This window comes from Centropristis striata, chromosome 2 (assembly GCF_030273125.1).
Source record: "Centropristis striata isolate RG_2023a ecotype Rhode Island chromosome 2, C.striata_1.0, whole genome shotgun sequence".
Taxonomy (NCBI): Eukaryota; Metazoa; Chordata; class Actinopteri; order Perciformes; family Serranidae; genus Centropristis; species Centropristis striata.
The window spans coordinates 25,640,506-25,665,593 of record NC_081518.1 but is presented as its reverse complement, the minus strand read 5'-3'; the positions used below and the strand labels follow the sequence as shown (position 1 = coordinate 25,665,593).

The 25,088-nt window shown below is 37.4% G+C and overlaps 1 protein-coding gene across 1 annotated transcript in view; it reads right to left on the bottom strand.

Annotated features, from left to right (window-relative positions):
- luzp2 (leucine zipper protein 2) overlaps positions 1-25,088 on the bottom strand; it is a 196,366-nt gene that overhangs the window by 92,316 nt on the left and 78,962 nt on the right. Inside the window, exons 2-4 of the mRNA XM_059347564.1 lie at positions 17,253-17,370; positions 11,061-11,131; positions 6,886-6,967 (exon numbers count right to left, since the gene is read on the bottom strand). Coding sequence (XP_059203547.1) covers positions 6,886-6,967; positions 11,061-11,131; positions 17,253-17,370 — 271 coding nt within the window. The remainder of the gene's footprint in view (positions 1-6,885; positions 6,968-11,060; positions 11,132-17,252; positions 17,371-25,088) is intronic.

Sequence of the window (25,088 nt, the reverse complement as noted above, 5' to 3'; positions counted from 1 at the left end):
CACTGCCTTTTCTGCACTGTAAATTTTACTCCTTTGATATTTGAAATTGAAAAAAATATTTTATAAGCTCGCTTTCAATTTTAAAATTTTATATTTGAATGTACTTTTCCTAAATATTTTATCTGTTCGCTTTTAGTCTTACATTTTTATATTTGATTGTCATTTTATAATATAAAATTCAGAGACATACAAAATGTATATATGTCTCTTTTAAACACTTTTAATATTTTGTGTAAAGCACTTTGAATTACCCTGTTGTTGAAAGGTGCTTTTCAAATAAACTTGCCTTGCCTTGATCTCTAAATTTTGACAATGTCCAATCTAGCTTTGGCTTTCCCTAGCTAGCCTCCAAATCTCCTGAGATATTTCTTCTGTGTCCATCCTCTCATTGGCACTTTGGCCCTTGCTGCATTCTGACAAAATCATATTAATAAATGCTCATTATGACCTATTAGTAATGTTGGTAGGCTAATTTAGACTTAGTAGGCTGTTTTATCTTCATTGTAAGGCTCAAAATAAGTTTTGCGGCTCCATTCCAACATTTTTTCTCTTTTTTTCTGGCCAACAGTGGCTCTTTTGTTAGTAAAGGTTGCCAACCCCTGCTTTAGGGCGTGGCTACTGAGTGATCTACCTGCGTAGCAATTCATATCCATGGTACAGAATAAAAACAACATATACCTTTTTCCTTTTATTGTGTGTGTGTGTGTGTGTGTGTGTGTAAAAATTCGAAGTCACATTTCTTCATCTTCTAGCGAAACACCCTGGGGAACTATAAACTAGTCCACACTGGTTGACTCACATACCCAAGCAGAGGGCTTGCCAACATCGAAGGTCATGTTCATGTTACTGTCACCACCCCTGAGAATACTTAAATGATAAATGTATATAATGATATAAAACAGAAAGAAAGAAAACATCCCTATGCAACATTCAGTTGGCTTATTTAGAAATGAAATAAAAAAGATAAAAGCAGCCTCTACTGAATGCTTGTGACTGTGTCAGTGCTAGAAAAAAACATGTTGATTTAGTGTCTTTAATTTAACCAGCAGGAGCAGTGCTGGTTAAATTAAAGTTTACATTGAGGCTGTATATTAAGGCTCCCACCATAAATGAACACTGCTCCTTATAAACTGGCACAGAGGCTCCTTTTTGCAGTGACATTTTTAAAACAGTTTTCAGCTGGCCACCCATCAAGGCTTAAAGACTTTTTAACTTTGATAGAAAACCTGTCTCCCATTATATTTCTCTTGTGTCATACAAAGTTAGTTTAGCATGGCAGTGCTCCATCCGAGGCTCTCTGATTGCAGCACATGCTGCATGATACGCTGAGGCATTAATTCCTGCAGTGAGCAACTACCTACTTTCCACTGCCTGCCTGTTTTAATAGCCCGTATGCTTATCATTTCAGACTGATATCTTTGTTTATCGCAATCCTTTTATCATGAGCTCAGCATGTCTTGCTGGTGCAGGCCTGTGGCTTGTGTTTAGCAGCCAGACAGAGGTTCAAACACCGGCTGCAGATGGAAAACCGCTGCCATGGGCTACCGTACGTTACAAAAGACTGAATTCTGTATGTGTGTGTGAGAGAGAGAGATTGGTAAGCCAATGTCTCGTCTTGCTTTCTGTTTTTTTTTTTTTATCCTGAAAAGGCGGTTTTAAAGCATCGTGTGTCCTTGAGAGAGGTCATCAAGATATCTGGAGGACAAAAAGGAAAAGATTCATGGATGCTGGTGACCTCATACCAGGTATGTACCCTCGGGAACTGTAAACTAAGCCTTGCCAGTTGACTCACATCCACAAGCAGGGCATGATAACATCAAGGTTCATGTTGGAGCCTTTCAGTCACCGCCACAGCCCCTGGGAATGGTTAAAAAAACATCCTGGTGCAGAATTTAGGTTTTTAGTTAAAAGGAGTATAACAGCATCTGTGCATTACTATTTCACTGTGCTGAATGCAATATTTCTTTAACTATTTAATGTATTTTTAAGCCAAACAAATCAGCTATCTCTAGCTCTATTTGCTGATTTTTAAATGGATGGAATAAAGTAGGAAAATGAAGCGTAGCATTAGCCAGATGCTTGACTAATAACTGTTCTAAATGAAACATGAATGCAAAGATTATTTTGTCTAGAAGATAAATCATGTAGTGATTAAATGGAATGCCCATTTATTAACTTTACACGACATATATAATAACATATAATAACAATTTCAATGAAGATCAATTATTTGTCAAAAACAAAAAAAAATCTCTACAGCGACGCTAACATGCTTATGTTCAGCAGGTAATGTTTACCATCATCACCATCTTATAAGGTGCTCATGCAAGAAGGCACACCAGAATTGCAAAGATCTTTGTAGTTGTAAATGTAACAAATAATACAAGAGAAGCTAATAAAGTTCAATTAAATATACGCATGTTATTCATTTTTCATAATACATGTACTGTATATGATCTAAATTAATATAAGTCTGAACGCTTAGGAACTGAGTTGGAAATCACGTAAATATACTGTGAAAATAAACACTTCTATTTGATCAAAAAATCATCTGGTGATATTCTCAATAGCTGTTCAAAATTATATTAGGGCTGAATGAAATGACAGAAAATCACCAAAGTTATTACACTTCATCCCAAGGGGGCAGTTAATGTTTGCACAAAACTTTGTGGCAAGACATCCAATTTGGTGGCACTCATGGTGGCACTAGAGGAAAAGTTAGGGGACCACCAAAGTCATTAAGATTTCTCCTCTAGGTACCATTGACATCTTTTCCAAATGTCAATAATACAGTCTATTTAGTAGTCTATGCAACAGTGGCAGACTGAAGTGTTTTTGACTGTTGATCGGACATAACAAGCCTAATAGTCTAAACATTTTATTGGAGAAACAATTGTCTTTGTATGTGCAGTAGTTTTATATTTTCAATGCAACATTCTCAACCGATGAATAAAAGAAGAACCTTGCATGCAAAATGAAATAGTTATTGCAGCTTCTAATGTGCAGACAAAAACATTTTCCTCAAGCAAAAATCCTGTCTGAAAAATACATTGACTTGAATCCCATTTCCCATACCTATTGGCATACTTAACCACATTTTTGCCTTCTGCTTCGTGTGTGCTTTTGGTGGTTTCTGCACAACAGATGCAACAATAAATATTTTTTTAAAAACCTATTCTTTTTGAGTAAGGTGCTTGTAACAATCTTGATGCTGATTTTTGGAAGCCTTGTTTTTCCACTCAATTTCATGTGGACACGATGATTTCTAAACCAGATACATTATTTCATTGTTCTGGTGAACGTGTGTGGCATTTGTATGCCGCAGAGGTTCTCATTTTAATCTTGACTCTCTCAGCAGGGGTGATAAATACCATTTAACGTAACATAAATGTCAAACTCGATCCATAAAACCCAGCAACTGGGATTTGTCACTGGTCTTGGGAAAATGGCAAGAATGTCATTTGAAATGTTACTGTACTATTGTTTGTCCCACATAGTGCAGGTTATTTGATTGCCAACCGTCATGTGTGCTCAATAAACCTTATTACAGTGCATGAAAAGCCAGAACTATTACAGGAAAAGCTTTTCATTAGCATATATTGAAAATCCCTGAAGGACTCCGGGGCGACTGTGGCTGTCAGTGCAGTCAGACAGGCTTCATGCTGATTTGTTGATAAGGAGTTTGGTGGCAGAACAACAGGTGGTGTCTGTGAATAGTGTGAGGACACAAATGTGGGACAATACAGTGAGATAGAGCACATGCATAATCAGAAACACAACACCTCCGTATTCACGCTACAATGCATTTTAAATGAGTTTGTGTTTATACCAGCAAACTTGGGCTCAGACACGAGCTACAGCAGTTTGGAGTACGAGGCTACCTAAGTTCAATTTCTACAACAGACATGTGGGTTTATGGAAACATTTGTCCACTGAAGAATGACCATTTTGTTGCAAACCTAGCAGTGTCATAAGAGTCATTCTTATTTCTTAGCTTTGTTTGTATTTCACAGCAGGTTCATCAGCTTTAACCAGAGCAGCTTATAGTCTTAAGGGGTTCAACACAGTAAAATACGCTGCCTTCAAATGGAGCTGTTTTCACAAGTCCATATTAGGGAGGGGCTTTTGGAAGAAACCTGCCAACTTGATTATCTATAACGTTAACATAAATTAATGCTGCATGCATACATTGGCAAAATAAAAGTTATATATACAGTACTTTGCAAAATCCTGTTTTGATAACGGATGCTTTTATTCTGAAAGGACGAAAATAGATCTATCCTAAAACTAACTCCAATGAGATGATACTGTAAAGATAACGTCAAGGAGTTCAATGTTTTAAAGACGTTTTGGATAAAATTAAACTTTCATGCTAGCAAGGTTTGATAGAGTTAGCTCGTTTTGCTCAAATTAAAACTCTTGTATTTCTGTGGGTTTTATAATTGTTATTGCAACTTTCAGTTTGCAAACTGTAGCTTTATCCAGCTTAATTCTCAGCTCACTGGCTTATTCACATATGGCCACAGAACTGAATGCTCAGCCGTGTTTCAGTTCAGTCAGTACTGATACACAGTCATAGATAAAATAAGAAATACAAAGATCGAATAAAAACTCCACATGGTCGACTAAATTCCTAACGACCATTGATCGATCATCCATTAATTATTCTCATCCCTAGTCTATAGCTCCCTCTTAAGACATTTCCACTACAGAAGTCGTGAAAGCCACAAAAGTTCAGAGTTCCTGAGTTGTGGCATGTTTGCTGACATTTTAGAAATGGCAGAGGCCCTGCAATGCAAGTTTTTAGTGAATGATAAGTTATTATATTGTAATTTTTAGAAAATGTTGAATACACTTGTTTCGGTGTCCTTGGTACAGACAACAACAGACCAGTCTAGCAAACAGTTGCTACAATGTGCTTTTAATTAGCAGCATGTAAGCTGAACAATTGTGTCATTATTACTCGAGGAAGCAAAGGTAACACTTTCTGTTGACATTGAATGCCTCTTCCCATTGTCTTTATAATACTGTCAGTATACTGTGACCATGGAAAATGCTGGTCAAGAAGATTCTGTGGTAATTGAATTGGATTAATTTGTTCAAGCACAAAGCCTTGTAGGAAGACACTAAGCTTTCAGCTCATCCCAATATTCTACAAATTGCCACCGAGTTGGATTTGCACATTGTTTCTCTTGAATTAAACACATTGTGCAACTTAACCCCAAATACCTTGGTTGAGTCCTTATTAATCATGAGCAATGTATTAACTGCATACATAATTATTTCAAGGCTCAAGTTTAACAAATGGAGCTGAAGTGATTAATTAATTAATTGTATTACTCAACAGAAAACAATTTTAATAACCAAATTACCATTCAAGTAAAAATGCCAAACATTTGCTAGTAATTAAATTTAACTTAATTATTATCTTTTAAAAAAAATATAAATCGAGTCCCCCAAAAACAGCCCTATGGGTCGTTTGTACTGCAACTTATTATGACTCTTATTTAAACTTGTAGTTAGCAGCACTCTCTAGGGGCTGTAGTAAATACTATGAAGGACGCCAGGGTAGAAAAATCATTGTGGAGAGTTAAAGCAAAGTGGATAGGGAGTATAAAGAACAACAAAGTCCACTCTGGGAAATTGGGAATGGTGCTGTAAGACAAACACAGGACTGTCATTTGAGTTTGTGTCGTGTGTGAAACCAGAAGTAAATAATGTTATTTGAAGCCATTTAACTTCCATATGTCAGGCTTCACATCACCAACATTTCAATTCCACGTCCAGTAGTTACATCAGCAAAATAACTACCTCACTCCTGGAAAGCTACATGCATTTATTTAACTTTTATAATGCCATACCATGTATTTTTTTCCCTTAGTTTTGTTGCCAACTAAACACTGTGTTTAAATGACAGTATAATGAAGTGTGGGTCTCTTGCTAGCAATACGGGCATTCATTTTGGGAACACTGCTGTGGGTATGTGCTGGTAGGAACAAACAACTTGTAGGAGCTACTTCATTAGCTTGATTATTATATTATTATTGTTTGTTTTGTATTTATTTTTGTGTACACTAGGGTCACTAAACACCAAACCAAACAGGTATTGGGCCTTGATAAAGGTAGCAGGTAGTGACAGTCAATGCACCAGAAGGGACACAGTTTTTTACCAGAGCAAAGAGAGGCAGCATGAAATATTTGTTTGCTTTGAACTGGAAATTAAATGAACCAAAAGGTGGACCCTGCCCGACTTCTTTTTGCCTGAGTACATCTTAATGGAGCATCAGTGGCCTTCTGTGAAAGTTTTAAAATTGAAATAACTATCTTACAAATAGCCACTACGCAACTTGTGTGGACAAATGGTTTGGATGACTTGTTGTTTTTATCTTATACGACAGTAGATAAAAAAATATCTTTGGGTTTACGACTGTTGGTCAAACAAGCAATTTCAATACCTTTCCCTAGGTAATGGGATTATATACACCAAGTGATTAATTGAATCTAATTTGCCAGATCGAGTTGAAGATACCATGAGGAATTTAACTAGAAGCAAGGTGACTGCCTGTTGAGCCTGTTGGGCAGCACAGCTGGACAGATGGAAGGGTAGATACTGTAGATGGAGAGATGCAATGATGGATGGAGAGATAAGAATATGTTCTCAGGTTATAATGGCTTTGTCTCTTCTTATTAATTTTTGCGTGGGGGTTGTGGAGAGGACACAATGCTTTCTCTGGCAATTTCTGAGAGTTTCAATTAAGGGGCGAGGAAGGAAGGCGAGCGAGCTGGCTGCTGGGTAATGAGCGTGGATCACTGAGGGGCCTGTGTGACAGGTGACGGGGCTGGTTAGGAGACCGGATGTTGATGGTCGGGTCAGCTCTGTCTTACCGTGGCCTGCTGCTTCTCTGCTCTCTCATTTGCCTCATCCAGCTGCTTCTGCAAGGCTGCCTGAAGGGACTTCATCTCCTCTCTGTCAAGTGAGAGGGAAGTGAGAAACACTCTGTTAGCACATCCTCCTCACCCACACTCTCAGAGGCCTCCATCGCTCTGTCACAGAACTGCTCTCTCAAATATATACCACTGTTGAGAGCAATTTTACACACGCGCTAATTAGTGTAAAGAAATATTCACCACATTATATTAGGTTAATTTCTGTTGAACAAAGCAATTTACATGGTGTCATCTGATATACTGGAATGAAATAAATTCATTACATTTATTTATACATAGTTTCTTAGATAGATAGATAAAATGCTTAGAAAATAATAGTAATAAAAGGTTAGATAAATGTTGAAGATTGCTTTGAATATGCACAAAGAAAGCTAAATAATATATTCAAATGTTCAAATGTTGATTTAATCATAAACATCTTTGCACAAGTGAAATATGAAATTAAAAAAACAATGTATAAACAAATAGTTGCAGTGATTTCAAATGCCACACACATTTAACAACCATGAAGCACTCTCTATGTTTATGATGAACTTTTTAACATAAAATTCTGGCGGCTTTACCCTTTAACCTTATGAATAAATGATACAATAATGCAAACGTTACTCAACCACCTAATTGACTATGCAGTTCGGGGGTTGAATGAAGAGATGTATGATAAAATTTGTATTAATCTTTTATGTGTCGCTGTTTGAACTTAACGCTTCAGCAACAAGGCTTTTTTTTTTCTTTATAAGTATGGCTGGTTATTCCTAAGTTAATGTACAGTTTAACACCAAAGTAAACATGATAAATGGAAAAGCTTACAGATTCTCCGTCAATAATGAGATGTGTAAATAAAATACAGTGTGTGGTATTATGTAGTAGCCATATGCATTAGAAATGCTCCACAGTGATTTTATGCATGCTGTATGAAGTCTGCTGCTGCATTCTTTATGCGTTTAACATAAATGTAAATGCATTGGTATGCAACGGGTATTTCAGTACTGTTTGATGCTCCTGTGCGCAGATAACAGCAATGCACACTGAATTATGAATCAAGTGGGCAATTGATGTGGGTCAGTGGTTTCAAAAACGCTTGTAGAAATCACATCACAAGGCAGCTCGGCTAAATTAGAGTTAACAGTCTATTTACTGTTTCCGTGCGTGGCTGCAAGTTTAAAAGTATATGACATGGTCGTAGTGTGCCGGTGCTGTAGCGAAGCAGCCAGCATCTCAGTGCTCAGCAGCCATATACTCTTATATTTGATATGCCGATGGTCTTGTCTCTTGGCATAAGTTCAGCCTAGCAAACATTTTTCTTCACAGCGACCAGCCAACCACCACTGCTTTGGCATTTCATTTATATTCTCATCTCCTGCATCCAAGGCCTGGAAGCATTTTGTACAAACAAGATCAAAACTGCTCAGACTGACAGAAAAGGGCACAGTAAAAGCGATATTGACATACCTCGAAAGCACTGAGAAGTGAGCGTTTGACAAGTAGAGTTTGGCAGATGGTTAAATCAATTAATTTTTACTATTTTAAAATCTTAAAATGCAACATTTTTACTGTCTGTATCTGGTCTGGTGGTAAAGATTTTTTTGTTGCATTACAGTTTGTGGCAAAATTATTTTCAGAAAGCAATCAAACCGCTGTTAAGAGTTGTCAAAAATAAATGACTTGCAATGAATCACCTGTCCGCGTCCACCATGATCGAGTCAGCCAGTAATCACACTTGGCAGATATGGAACTCCAAAGTTGGATTAATAACACTTTGAAAAAATTGCAGCTCACAAATGCTAGGTGGGCAACACTGAGCCAAGCTGCTGCTTTATGGTTTTTAGCTTGATGACATGTGAGAGCTGCCATGGGCTGGTGATAGGCTATTGATTGGCTATCAAGATACTGCACACAGAAGGCTGGACTTCAATCAGGCTGACATTTCAGGGAGCATGAAGGCCACGAATGACTCCTAATCATTAAAAGTCTCATTACACACAGCATTAATCAGACAACCCTAACTGGTAAAGCACTTTAGGTAAACACTTTTTCAGCTCGCTTGCAAAAAGATAAAGCGCTAAATCACAGACGCTCGATGTGCCCTTTTTCAGAAAATAGAGACAAGCACATTATTTTTGAATATACAAAGAGGATTTATGATTGGATTATGTGTCGTCCACCTGCTCCTGTGTATACTGCCATGTCAAAGCAAACAGGGCAACACCTTAGAATAACCAGCATCCATAACAGTGAGTGAGCCTTTATTTAAAGCTCCTCGCTGCTGTGCAAATGATGACATCCAATATGAACATAGGGCATTTTGTTCAAGGTAGAAGAGTCACTTTATCATGGCTGAGGTCTTAAAATGCTTCCATTTCTATAGGCTTTGGTCTCTGCTGCTGTGGAGAAGAAGTGGTAGAGATTTTAAAACTTTTTTGCCGTTACACGTAACAGAATTTTAAGCTCTGTGATTGGATGTCTCCTGACGACATGCACTTTGAAAATTGTAGAGGTCATACCTGAAAGTTCATACGCAACAAAGGCTTTTACTTTTGACTTTTTATCACAGAACCAGATATTTTATTATACAGTTGTTCATCTTTTCAGCATGCAACAAAAATGATTGCCCTCGTCAGGCTAGTAAATTTAGCAACTCACTTGCCTCTTGAATCTAACCTGATCAGACAGAATGAAACTCTCATTGTCTTGTTTTTTCTGGAGCTATTGATTGAAATCACTACGAAGCTAGCCAACTTGCTTTCTTCCCCTCTCTGCTGAGAGTTATAGTACCGTACATGCACAATAACGATTTGACGTTTGTGAGAAAATGGTGTTGGTTAAAGACAAAGTTTCTAGAGCTGAAGCGCAGATAAGTAGTTAATAAATATTTTGCATTTTATCGTTGAAAGAGAAGTTCAGTTCTAAAGGCATGTCAAGTTTCCAAAAAATGCTGTGTGCCATAACAATAGCTGACAGCAATACATAAAACAATTTGTATTGGGGAAAGTATAAATTCAATTTGGGCAAGTTTTCTGACCCACTTGCCCAATCAGGTGAAAAAAAACTTACAATGGGGGGGGGGGGGGGCAGTTTCATCCTTTATTTGATAGTGACAAAGAGAATAGAGGGGGGAGATAGAGGGGAAGATGTAGTAAAAGGGATTTTAGGGTCTTCCTGGGTCTACTGTGACAAGGACTCTGCTTTTATAACGGTGATTTAACTGGGAGAGTCTTATAGCCACCCAGGTTGTAGAGGAGCACCATCTCTGAGTCATGTTACATTATCACGGAAGTCACATAAAAAAAACGTGATTCACAAACAATGAGCCGTGAAAATTACGTAAATAATGTAAGCTGCTAAGCGATTAAGGTTGTTTAGTTATGTTTTCACACGGGACATGAACCCCGTTCCCTTGGTTCAAAGTCCACTGCTTATTCGACCCATCTTCAATCATTACTCCCACATCCGCAAGATGGCGGTGGAGAACAGTCTGAAACATAAATATGAGTCGTATTTTGCTGCCTTCAACCACACCATATTGACGTTTTTGAGAGGAGACCAGCCTCAACATCAACAGGACGTTGACTTTCGGATCTGAGGTTTGCTCGAAATAGCTCCTTTCCAACTCTATAGAGGACATTTTTAATCCAAGTTCTTTCAGGTTTCATTGACTATACTTTAAAGGTGGAGTCCGCCATTCTGGAAAAAGATTGTTGATATTTACATTTCATAAGTATCATGTTGTCGCTCTGTTCCTCATGGGCGAGGACGTGGAAGAGGGAGAGTAGCTGGAATAGTGTTGTTTGGTCTGAGGCACTATGTTTATTTGCTATTTCCAGAGCCAGGGCTGTGTATGAACATAACATTTTTTTTCAGTGCGCACACAGAACTGACAGCTATCTGACTGTGAGGAGATATTCTCTGCAACAACAAATGTATTGCAATAGAATCCTCGACTGCACCTTTAATGCTTATGTTACACTAAATTAAATGATGTCGCTGATGATGGTAATGTTCAGCAAACATCACGTGCCCTAGATTTGATTCCTGATTCTCGTTATTTCAAAGCCCCTAACCTACATTTTGATGACATGACTGTTGGTAACTCATGTCTCAGTCATCCAGTTTACCTCTGTTTGTGGCTGAGCTCCAGAATCCTCTGCACATCCTTCTTAGCCACTGAGTCATCATTTTTCAGCGACTGAAAGAGAACAGAAAAAAAAACACAAAATGAGAATTATTTCAAAGCTCCAACAACACACAGGGACAGCAAACAAACTGTACACACTGCCCTTGAACCGCATAGTTAATGCTTCAAAGTGTACCAAGGTTTTCAAGGTCACAAATCCCTTCAAGCAACAGTCTGTGCCGTGACAACTGTGAGTCATAAATGTGGAATACTAAAAATGCAATGTCACAAGCTGCAGAATCATAAAATAATTGAGCTGAATATTATTGAATGATGCAGCAGATGTAAAATGGTGTTGATGCCACCCAAAAAAACAATATAGCCCGGAACAATCCGTTGATTAATGTCTTCTAAAAATTCTAACGAGGGCACAGATTGGATTCTACTGGCGCCCTAGCACCTGCCTGATGGGTAATTATGGATTAGTCAGGTCTCTGATTGCCCTGCAAGCCCTCCAAGATATTTTTTATTTGTTATGAGCTGAACAGAAATTTCCAGACTTCTAAGAAAATGTGGACTCACAGGGAGAAAAAGCTTCTCTTTAAATTGTGCTTGAAGGTGATTTCTGTGGCAATTAACACCATATTTCCATAAACCCTGTTTTCTCCTGTCACAGAGGAGATGTTTCTTCTCTCCCTGAATTCACCCTGTGTGCATTTATGTTAAAGAGAAGCTAAAGAGAAAAGAGCCAACATCAGCTCTGACAATAGAGAATGTACATTTGCTTCAGATAAGAAAAATAAAACACCTCAGAATTGTACATTATTAGCAGAAACACATACATCCCTGCAGTCTCTCTCCTCTTGAATGGAATGATTTGTATCATCCGTCATCGAGCCACAAGTCAAATAACCACTTTTCTACTCTCCACTGCATCATTGTCCACAAAAAAGGATGATAAAAGCTCAGGCCACAAATTTTTACAAGCATTGTTTTGTCATCTGAAAACAGGATTACTGTCACAAAAAAGGTTTACAGTTCGGATGCTCTCCCAGTTTTAACGATTGGATGCCAGGAATCTTCAAATACACATTCTGGACATTTTCCAAAGCAGACCATAGACTGGTGAGTAGAGACATGCATTCAACAGTGTGACTGCTAGTTTCTGTTCATTACAATGTCATGAAATCCAAGGTTTAATCCATGCATGCTCATAAAATACATAATTTATCACATTAAGCAGCATCCATTATTACATTTCTGTCCTTTTTTGTTTGTTTAAGTTAACATACAACTACTTCTACATGCAACAACTTAACTAACCTATTCAACATACTAACATATGTTTTCTCCAATGTGCAAGATCTGTAAAATGCAAGTTCTTTCAGGAAACAAAAATAATATATATATATTTATATATTATATATAATATATATTATTATTTATATATATATATATATATATATATATATTTATATATATATATATATATATAAATAATAATAAATGGCAAATAGCAGAAATGTATTTATTCAATGTGTATATAATGTATGTATATGTCTTATTTTTTATCTAATTATTCTTATTCTGTGTGTCTGTATCTTGAGCTGCTGTGACAACTAAATTTCCACACTGCAGTATAAAAAAGTCTTATCTTATCTTATCTTATCTTATCTTATCTTAAAAGGTGGTAATTAACAAATTCTTTAGCACAGTTTTGGGATACTGGAGAGTTTTGTGGGACTTTATTCTCCCCTTTACCTCAATTACTTCGTCCCATTAAGTAACCCATATCATTTCGCACCAAACTTGGCCAAGTGTAAAATGCACCATGAAGGCTTCTGTCGTTATATAGTATTAAAGTGAATATGGTGATAATTTACAGGTCTTACATTTTAACGTCAAAGATAAATGTTCACTGGATCACATAAGTGGCTGTCGTTCACTTATATTACTGTGCTGTTATTATACTACTGTTATCACTGTGAAAAAATAAGTAGTATCAGCTGCATAAGATTACAGAAAAGCAATCATTTTAACACCAAAAATGTTACTTTTAGCTTGTGCGAAATGCCTGTTGTGATTATTTTTACAATTCAAATTATTGCACGTGAAGTGCAGGGCAAAATAACTCCTATTCTGGTACTAACTACTTCACAAGATCACACCCGGGAGGTGCTGCCAAGAATACATTCCCAATCACAAAAAGCCTAATTATGACTGTTTCTGACCTCCACCTGTGGGCAAATCGTTAAAACTATAAACACTTGCTTCATCAAATATTTCCAAAAATACTAACTGCTTCTCCCTGTTGACTTGATTTCTAAAGTTGATTATTTATTTGTATGTAGATGATGTTTTCCACCCTGAAGAATAGATTTGTTCCACAGCACACTTTCCAAAATCTAACCCAACCTCCGCCCTGCCCAGCGTGCTGGCGCAAAGCCCAGGGCGGAGATAGATGCCAACCTAGCTCGCCTGGAGTGAATAGACATCAAAGCCTGCCCCGGGGATGATGATAGCCAGTCTGCATTCTTTGGGACATCTCTCAAAAATACACACACACATATGCAGGAAAAAAATTTAAGCATATCAATTTTTTTGATTATTGATTTTCTGACAATTCTTTTGGCCCAGAAAAGTTGCCTGAAGCGTGAAAAACATTAACATGCTGCAAATAAGAAATCATCCCTCAGACTGCAGCTTTTTTTTGGGAGCGCTGCACAGAAACGTGGGGCATCTGGCACCCGGGGTCTAAATGTCCAAGAGGGAGGCATGTTTTGCAAGATCACTGTTGCATACACTAATGCAGCTGAAAAATACTAAATGATTCAAATATCTGAATGTATAATTAAGTTTCTGTTCATTTCTTGTCATTGCCAAGAGCCATAATGAAGTTGACCTAAACTGACTGGTGGGAAGTGATGTGCAGTATCTGCCTCTGAGATAATTGTGTTTTGCTGGATGTCCACAGAATTATAATATCTTCTATAAAATATGGTACATTACACAATAAAATGTCCAAGGCGAGTATTTGGTGGAACCGGCAGAAACCTCCCTTTGCAACAGTGATAATAATCCTCATTATCATCAACCTAAAGTTATCTTAGGAAGCCATTTTTATTCTTACATTATGCAAAATCACCCTGGCTGTAGGAGCTGGGGTAAACACTTTTGCATCTTTGTTTTCGGGCCAAATTTAATTAGGGCAAAAGTCTTAAAAACTTTCCAGCACACATATGCATGCAAAGTGGGGTATATTAGATGACAATACATGGCATTTAAAAATAAATACATTTTAAACTCATCAGAAACCTGAATGGACGTCTCATGGGAGGGACAAGTTTGTTTACACTCTAGTCTGAAAAGAATAATTATATTCTTTCAGAATAAAATGCGTGCACTTAATTAACGAGGAATACAATTGCAGAAGATTACAGTTTAGTAAAGCTTGTGTGTCATTTTTATAGCTGAGACCATCATGCTCTGACATTGTTTTCTCCAAGGGAAACACTGTGGCTTATGAGGGGTCAAACATGGCAACAGACTCTTTTTATAGATGGACTGAAAGTGAAGAGGACCAGAAAAGGTGTTAATTATCTTTCACTGCACAGATCAACCACACCGTTGTCCATAAAGTTGGAATAATTTGTTTTCTCAGACACAATCCTCTGTTAATTGTGGTTTCATTGTCATTGTGATATGTTTTGAAGAGATTGTTTATAAAGTTTTGAGAAGATATTCATTTTATCTGTTAAGAACAATTCACATTGTTACATTCATGTGACAATACCATTTCATGGAAAGAGGTAAAAAAAATACTGTGTATTATTGCCCACAACCTAGGGCTAGGGGATAATTCTATATGACATGATGATACACATTTATGTTGTCTGAACTGAACATTACAAGCACATAATAACTTAAATAATAATGGTGGAGAATAATGTTTAACTGTCCTAAATGTGGGTTAAAATAGTCAGAAGTGTTTTTTCAACTGCAGTGTCCACTACTTTCTTTATTTATTCAGCTCAGTTGTTCAACTCCTGCGTGCTCACACCCAAAAGTCCTGCTTTATATCAAAATATTGTCTTAATATCATTACTTTGTCCTTGTGGGCATGCATGTAAACATAGTTATAGTGTAGCTGTAAATAAACGGTTGCCCATAAAGTTGGAATAATTGTGTTTTCAGACACAATCTTCTGTTAATTGTGGTTTCATTTTCATTGTGATATGTTTGGATATTGATTAACAAAGTTTTGAGAAGACAGACTTTATCTGTCAAGAATATTTCACACTGCATATCCGGTCGTCAAAGACACTGGACAATTTTAAATCTTCTTTCAAGACGCATTTTTTCTCCCAGGCCTTTGAACCTGCGTGAGAAGAAAGTTTGTTCTGTGTGTTGTGTTGGATTGCACATCTCATGTCATATATTATTAGATTAAATTGTCTTTTATTTTTATTTTGTGAGTTTATTGTTATTCAATTATGTATCTTGTATTGCATTGGATTTTTTGTTGTGATTCAATTATGTAAAGCACTTTGGTCAACCTTGGTTGTATATAAAGTGCTCTATAAATAAACGTGACCTTGACCTTGACCTTGACCTTGTCACAATCATTTCATGGAAAGGGGCAAAAAAATACTGTGTATTACTGCCCACATTTTAGGGCTGGGCTATAATTCAATGAAATATGATGATACACATTCATGTCGTCTAAATTGATCCTTAGAAGCACATACTAACTCAAATAATAATGGTGGAAAATAATGTTTAAATGTGGGTTGAAATAGTTAGTGAGGAGTGTTTTTCCAGCTGCACTGTGCACCACTTTCTTTATTCATTAAGATCTCCCTACTCCCAAAAGTCCTGCTTATGTGAAGTGCAGTTAAATAAAAAAGTTTTATCTTCATCTCATTACTAATTTGTGTGCGTGCATGTAAACATAGCCATAGTGTAGCTGGAAATATTTATTAATTTTTTTCTATATTTTCTCTACAGTTCATTCAGTTCAGTTCAAATTCTAAATAAAATGAGGAAAGACTCTGAAAGGCCTGTTTCTTCAAGCATTTAATTCATACAGGAGTATGAGAAAAAGGTTTTATGTGATTATTTCATAGAGACTATTTATTCACTGAATTACCACAAAACATGCTATGTCATGATGTCCACCATTTTTGAGACATAGAGGATTTTGGCCATATTGCCCAGTCAAAGTTTTTATTTATTTATTCAATTATCTTTTTAAATATATATTTTTATTGGAGATCAGCATTTCACAAGCATCAGTATAATATATAAAGTTATTACAAAGCTGTTGTCCACATTTTTTTTAAAAACAGAAGAATCAGAAAAAAAGACAACTCTGAAGAATAAATAGGGAGATGATAACAAATATAATAATAATAAAATAAATAAATAAGAATAGAAAACAAAATCATAAATTTCTCTGTGAAAATTAACACATAAATAAAAAGAAGACAAATAAATACAATAAAAAAAAATATAGTAATATAGCCCAGCCAAAGTTAAACTAAAAACTTTCAAGTGGCTTTTGTTTTGTCTTCCACATAAATGTAACAGTTACTTACTTTTTTTTATCTGTAAAATCATCTGATTGACTGATCCAGAACTCCACATTCACTTTGCTAAGCTCTGTTATTATACAATTGAGGGCTGGAGCTTTGAAAATTAACCCAAAGTTGCAATTAACTGTAGTTTCCCTTTAAGCAGAATATTGATGCTTACAGTTAAAAGCTTTGAGAATGGATGGAGGCGTGTTTTTGTGAAATGTTGGTCCTGTCAATCTTGCCCGTTTTATCCCTCTTTCCTCTAAAGCTCTTTGTAGTTGCTGTTGTCATTAGTGCTAAAAAAGTTCACTTACTAATTGATCTGTTTCTCCGTCTCTGCATTGCTTATTCAGCAGACGCTTTTCCAGTAACACATCACATACATAACAATGGGTGGGCTCGCCAAATTGAAAAACATTTGCACATTAATATTTAATAAGGGCGACTTGCTATACAACAGATTGATTGAAAAATAAGTGAGAAGAGTCATGGGTTTCCTGCTCGTCAGACGGCTGGACATAATAGAGGATGGAAAATTACCTTTGGCCCAGAACTCATGGCAAACTAAGCCTTCTAACGCTGCTGGATCTTTCAAAAAGAAACAGTTAATTTCAAACCTGAAGGTTGCCTTTTATGCTGTCCAGCTCCTTTGATGTCTTGGAGAGCTGGTGCAGGATGCTGCTCCTTTCAGTGAAGACTTCCTTTAGCTTCTTTTCCAGCCCATCGTAGCTTTGTCTGTTGAGAGAAAGAGAGAGTGAGATTTCACTATTAAATGTTTGCCACTGGCTGAGAGAATTCACTCTTTATTGGCACCCTTGGGAAGGGAGATGTGTTTTAAACTGGATTAAAAGCACCATTGTTAAAGCTAAAGGGTAGAGCAATAGGGGAGAGAACTAATATCTACTCAGCACAGTCCCTGGAAGAATAAAAGAGAAAAAAAAAACTTCTATTCCTTTCAATCAAGCAATTTAGTGAAGGCTCGTTTTACAGAGATGACTCTTTTGACCAGAGGTGTGCCCCAGCATCTTCAAATTAAACATCCATGTAGTCCATCCAATTATTAAGGGAGAATTCTACAGGGCAAATTTGTCAAATCCTGTTTTTCTCTTGCAAAACTGAACACCTATTGAATGGCACTGCAGAGGCGTTCTTGTCAGTTATTACTGAGCTCTCAGTGAGGCAAATATTACTTTACAGCATGTTTGCACAAAGTATGGCCATAATAAAGTTTTCTCTTTTAATGTGAATGGCATACTGAAATTACCTCTGAAGCTGTGGGTGCAAAAAGAAGACTTTAAGAGACCAGAGCCCTGTACTATGATGAAGGATTTGTAGGTATGTATGGTAACAACAGGCGGCCTGGTGACTGCCTGCAAGTAAAGGCCATTTCATTGTGCTTTTATAATGACATCGTACAACAAAGTGTGATTGAGGCCTTGTGCTTGTTGTACATATAAGATATAAAAGTAAGCCTTATTACCACTTATAATATATTTTTATATGAATTTATTTATTTTCATTCTATTTGCTCCCAAGTGGGTTTCATACTGCCTAGTTGAAGCTGAGAGGATGAAGCTCAAATTGCCATATGCGCCACAAGAATACATATAAGCAACACAATTATAGCCAGATGACCTTTGGGTCATGATATAAGAGGGGGGAAAAAAGAACACAGCCTGGATGCTCCTATATAATTAATTTTTTATTCCCACACAGTGACAATTTGAGCATCATTATTGCAGACTTTTTTCAGATTTTTTTTGTTGCATCTTTTACATGTCCTTCTGTGCAGTACCTTCACTTGGAAATGTGTGCCTTTGTTCATTTTTTTGCAGTGATATAATAAGCCTATTATTTTTGCATTCACACAGTTCCCGATTTTTTTGCGTGCCAGCTGTCCTTTCTGCATTTACAAAGTGTAGCTGTGTTGCTTTTAGCCTGGATCATGTGTTTACATATTATAGTGTTATATTATCGTTTTCTCTAAATTTTTAAAAGATAGTAGACGTAACAACCCGAGTAGCAGTTAAGAGGAGTCAGCGATCAATGGCGGTATAAAACTTAAAAAATCGTAAATCAAAATTCAAGCATATACTCATAAATGTGCACAAAAAGTCAGATGGATCCAGTAGTATATGAGACTAACTGCCTAAAGACAGACAGTTTTACACACACACACACACACACACACACACACACACACACACGCACGCATGCACACGCACACACACTATGAGGGGCATTTTATGCCAGCACACTATACTAAAACGCGTGTACAGCGCCTATGCGATGACATCAAACGTCTAACGTGCGCGTGTAAATTCCATTCACTTTCAATGGACAGACAGGCGTCACGTAGGCGTCACGCAGACGCTGTACACGCGTTGTTGCACATACGCCTACGTGACGGCTGCGTGACGGGTGAACTACGCCTCAAATACGTGACATGAAGACCCGCGTGACTGTTAAGTACAATTCTACATAGGCGTACAGACACGCGTATTGCGAGTACACCAGATAACATGGGTGACGGGTGACAAGTGCCACTAGCGAACGTAGTGGACGCCTGTGTGTGTGTGTAACGCGTGTAAGCCTATAACAGTTCAGCTGTTACACAGAGTCTCAGCTTCATATGGTATTGTTTATAAGAAAGCACAACTTATAGATGAAGAGAAAGACTATCTCGTACTTACCAGATAAACTTAACGTTTTTCCGGCCAAAACCGGAGGCTTAATTAGCCTGTTTTAGGAGTGAAAGTCAGCAAAATGCAGCTTAAACAAAATGTTTTACCTCATTAGTTAACTACGAATGTCTGTAAAACATAATGGGACTGTGCATAAGTGCCGAATTGGGTTAAACAGTGTAGATATAAGGTCCGATGGAATCATATTGTGAACGGACTGCTGTCCACATGGCTACTGAATATTCATTAGATAGGTCCGCATGGCTACTTAATATTCAGGGGTGACAGCGATTACGGCTTCTGCAGGCAGGTAAACCTACCTAATTACAGCTGGTGCGTAATGAACTGTGTGTCCGCGCGCGAAGCTGGGAACTGGCTGTGCGCGTTGCACTTTACTATTAGCCTACTATTTTTAAGTAGCTGAAATTATTTTAATTATCCCTTTCACCCTTGCTATCATTAAATATCAATTCGATATCATTCAAACCTAGAGAGAGAGAGAGAGAGAGAGAGAGAGAGAGAGATTTCGTTAACAAGAAAATAAAAACTGGCCTGAAAATAATAGAAATATCCTGACAGCTCTGTGGGGGCTTGGAGTTCATCTGTAAGTTGTGCTTTCTTATAAACAATACCATATGAAGCTGAGACTCTGTGTAACAGCTGAACTGTTACACAGAGTAACACACTGTTAACGTACACGCGTTACACACACACACAGGCGTCCACTACGTTCGCTCGTGGCACTTTTCACCCGTCACCCATGTCATCTGGTGTACTCGCAATACGCGTGTCTGTAAGCACGCCTATTAATCAGACTTTATGCTGGCACAGGCGACGCATTCTAGGCGTTTAAGTATAGTGTGCTGGCATAAAATACCCCTCATACACACACACACACACACACACACACACACACACACACACACACACACACAAAGCTTGATCCCTTCCAAGCTTACACTTGGCAGAGATAATATAGACCCTGTCTACCCTTTTCTTCTGAAGAAAGCAGGGAGTGGACATGTAAAAATAAGAGATTAAGTATCAAAATCTAGTGGAATGTCAGTGAGTAAAAAGAACATACAACACTCTCCCTGTTTCTCTTTGACCGTTCCTTTGCAACTCATCTAATGTAGAAAAAAACCCAAGCTGATTTAACAACAAAATTGAACACTGGGACGGACAAAATGAACTCCCGAAGAGTGCCGCAAAGAATAAACTAATTTCACTCTTCAATAGGCACCATGCTATTTATTATATGAGAGTTAATTTGAGAATGATGTGTTGAGGTTAATAATCTACACATAGAGGCTACAGAGTAGGACTTTAACCAGCTGAAGGCTAGTAAACTCAAGATCGAGTTGGAATTAATGAATGATAGGTGCAGGAAAATAACTGGGTAAGAATAAATCTAAAGATTTTCAGAAACATCTTTTCTCGATGAGGATTCTGCATTTATAACAGTTTATTATAAAGCTATCATAAAGAATTATACAAATATGATCAAGACAACTCTGTCTTTAAAAACTGAAGTGAAACACAAGCTAAAGTAGGACTGCACTATATGAGGAAAATATGTGATTTGATAACTGTTAAATGTGGCAACCAAGTGCTATGAGAGGCAAAACATAACCACAAAAATGTAGCTATTATGCAAGGAAATATGTTGTCAGTGATGATTTTGCACATCACTTTATTTGAATAAAAAGATAAGAGATTTGGGCGGTATTATATTATTTCAAAGCATATTTCTTCTTGCAAATTAGTAGTATCTACTCTGGGATTTTTTAGGAGGCAGGGTGGATCAAGAGTTAATCTAATCAAAGTTTAAAATCTGGGTTATAGATAAAGATATAACCACAAGACCAGCAACCGACAACACAGCTTGTGTTGTAAGGAAGAAATGTAGAGACCAAAAGGATTTTCTCTGCTTACTTCTTTACAGTATGTAATCAGAAACTCCAAATGACAGCAACAGCTTCAAGCGAAGCATACGCACTTGATATAGCTGAATAATTCCTTGCTAAATACTTGCTTGTAGTCAAAACCTCTCACTTACGCCCCCTGTTACATGAATCATTTTTTTACAGGAGAGTCTGGTGGTAGACCATTCCTCAGAAAAAAAAAAGGAAAAGTGAAAAGCTCGTGGATGGAGCCGCGTGCTGCCACATTATCCTGAATCCATGGCTTCCTTTCAGGCCTGGGCCGTCTTCCAAAAACCCTGCACACCCCATGTCATAGATCCCTGCAGCAGATCACATACACAATAACACATAAATCACTAATAGAAAAGCAACACCTGGGAAATAAATAAATAACACTGCATACCGAATCCCACACATGACTTGCCACCATATGGCATTGGCTTGAAATTTATTGCAGGTTCAGGCAACGGGGGAAGATGGGGTGAGAGATTCCTCCCTGTCTGCCATATTATTCACTACCCATTGGAATAGGCCCTTGGGTATCTGTGAAATGAACAGGACATATAATTTGAAGCCCACTGACACAGAAACACGTAGGTTTTTAGATAAAGTCTGGAATTCTTTTCTCACACCCAGTCCTCTATAAATGGCTCATTTCAACAAACAAACAGTAACAGCTGCATGATTGCACCATGACCTCCTAAGAGTCCAGTGTTCTAGCGGCGTCATCCCACACAAAGATGCCCCTTTTTCAAGTTTCAAGTGAGGACCAGAATGCTTGACAAAAAGGCTTATGATTAGAAAATGGCACCACCAGGCACATGGCCATAATGCAGCGGTGATGAGATAATGAAATCTTTCTTTTCACACAGTTAGAAATCAGTTGGCGGCCATCTTCCTGAAACTCATCAAACTCCCTGAGACCAAAGTGGGAGGCATCATTTATTGGGTGGGATTATTAACGACTAATATTTCTTTATCCTTGAAAAGATAGTAACTACACTTACCATTCTGATATGCCTGCCAGTAACGGATTTTGGTGCACAATGGACTCATTGTCTGAGTCTGACTGAGGCTCAAATATTAAATATATTATTATTGTTGGGATGCATTCTTTGTAATTCTGCACATCATGTACTCATAAGCCAAGCATAAACCTTCGGTATTCATTTATTTGAGGAACAAGACTTGTGTCGCCACTGACCACTTGAATAAGATGTTTCAGCTGTGTTGACAGGTTGACCATATAAGCTAATGAAATCTTTCTTTGCACTCTTGGTGAAACTCATCAAACTCCCCGAGACCAAGTGGGAGGACAAATATTTCTTTACCCTTGGAGTCGCAGCAGGACTCTGAGTTTTATGACGCTGACCCTGCAGTGTGGAACAGAACTGCTGAGGCTAAAGGAAACGCCACTGAACACTACAGTCAACATCCAAGAAATGACTCAATAAAGGTAAAGCCATGGCTGTGGCATCCGGTCTCACAGAGAGAGCAGCAGGAGCTCATGGTCCACTGTTGACACAAGCTAGCCTGTAAATACAGCGTACATACAGTGAGACATAAGTGCAGCTTTTCTTAACAGCCTACTAAAGCAAATACTGTCGCTTATTTATTATGGACTTTGTTCATTTAACAAGCAGAGAACAAACAAAACAGCATGTTAAGGCACATATGATAAAATAATAAAGAAAAAAGGGGACTTGCAATAAAACATAGTAGGTATAGCATCTAATGGTTTGCATTAACACAAAACCAGTGGTGGAAGAAGTATTCAGATCCCTTACTGAAGTAGAAGTAGTAATACCACACTGTGAAATGACTCCACTACAACTAAAAGTCCTGCATTTAAAACTTACTGAAGTACAAAAGCATCACAATGTACGTAAAGTATCAGAAGTAAAAGTACTTGTTATACAGAATGCACCCACTCAGATTGTTATATATATTCCATACATATTATTGGATGATTATTATTGATGCATTATGTAAGCATTATATGTTTCACATACTGTTATGAGGTTTAATGTAAACAAATGTCACTTTAAATCACTTCACTTTATGGTAAATATTGAGAAGTAATTAAAGCTGGCAGCTAAATGTAGTGGAGTAAAAATACAATATTTGCCTCAAAATGTAGTGGAGGAGAAATATAAAGTTACATATGACGGAAATACTCAAATAAAGTACCTCAAAACTGTTCTTAAGTACAGTACTTGAATACATCTACTTTCCACCACTGCACAAAATCCACATTGTGCTTCAGTCAAAAAGATGACATTATCTATACCTCAATGAAAAAATAAAAATAAAAAACAACATCTCAGTCCTACTTGTCATCCATCTCATCATTATTCTCAAGAAAGATATAGAAAATATTCCATATTTTCCAAAACTAAAACCGTACAGTTTAAATCCTGATCCTGCATGGGCGAGTTTCTTTTTGTTCCCACACAGCTTTGTCATGGAGCACCACCATTATTCATCACATTAGCTAGAAAATATATTGCTCAAAATAATAGTGTGACGTGTCAAATGTAACAGTAGCAACCCCGCAGCTAACATGAGCGGCTCGAGGTTGAAGGTGCAGTGAGGAAAGCAGAGAGCAACACATAATAAACTGACAGCAGTGTTATTTTCATGAAAATGCTAAAAGGGGGTAAAACTAATGCTCAATCTTTCTGCAGCATCTCTCTGCAAACATCTATCTCGACAGCGTCTGATGTCTGATGCACCCTATTGTAAAGTGCTTGTGTTGCTGTATCCTTTTATCATCTTTATTATTTATTTTTGCCATCTCTTTTATGCTTTTCTATACTTTGTATTTGCTGTTTGGGAGCATATGGAGCTGGAGAATCACTCCTCTTGTTTATTCTATTGATACTAAAAAATAGCAGAGTTGATAGCAATCACAAAAATCTGGCTCCACATTTTTTAGAAGCCAGTAAAACTTAACACAAGGACATTGAGGATATCATCCACCATCTTCTGCTTAGCAATTAGATGCAGTAAAATAATCACAGAGGAGCTCAGTGTGTTAGCAGGTTGAGTAATCTAATGTCTCCCCCTCCCAAACATTAACTCTCAGTGCTATTTTGGGAAAATTTGCAGGAGACAGTCTGCAGTTCAGACAAGGACAAATGAAAGGATTCCCCTGGGCTCAGTGTCTTTGGAGGCCCCTTCACTACCAGACCTGTTATTTTAAAACCCACCCAGAGCGGAAATCTGCACCATCAATCATTCATTCCTCAAGTCAACTATACGTATAATGCAATGAATATAAAAATACAGAAAGGAACAAGTCATTTTTACATAACTGTATGGAAATGAAACAACCAGAGTTAGACCCTGCCTCTCTATCTTCTCCCTCTTTAATACCTAACAATAAATTGGCCATTTAGCTCTTTTAGCAAAATAAAACTTGTCCATATTTTCCCTTAAATTCCCTCTTGTGCATTGCTCAGCATGTGTGATAACGTTATAAGCAGCAATTTGTGTAACCTTACTTTAAAAATCCAAATGTGATAACACGTTAAATAACTTATTAAGTCCAAATACATAAGCGCCACTTGACAAGGTCAAGTCAAGGAAAAGAAGCCTTGTAGATATCCCTTTAGACATGTTGGAGATTTGTAAAAATACTCAGCTATGATTAATATTTCATTTGACAACGCTTCACATTAAAAGTGGAAAAAAAAAAAGCTATGAAAAGGGGCTTGAGGAATATTTCGTCTTTCACCCTCATTGAGAAAGTGTGGATCTGGCAACGTGTCCAGCATCACTGCTCACGCTAGTTTGACCGCTGATAGAGCAGGATGCATCAGAAACACAAATCATACAATTG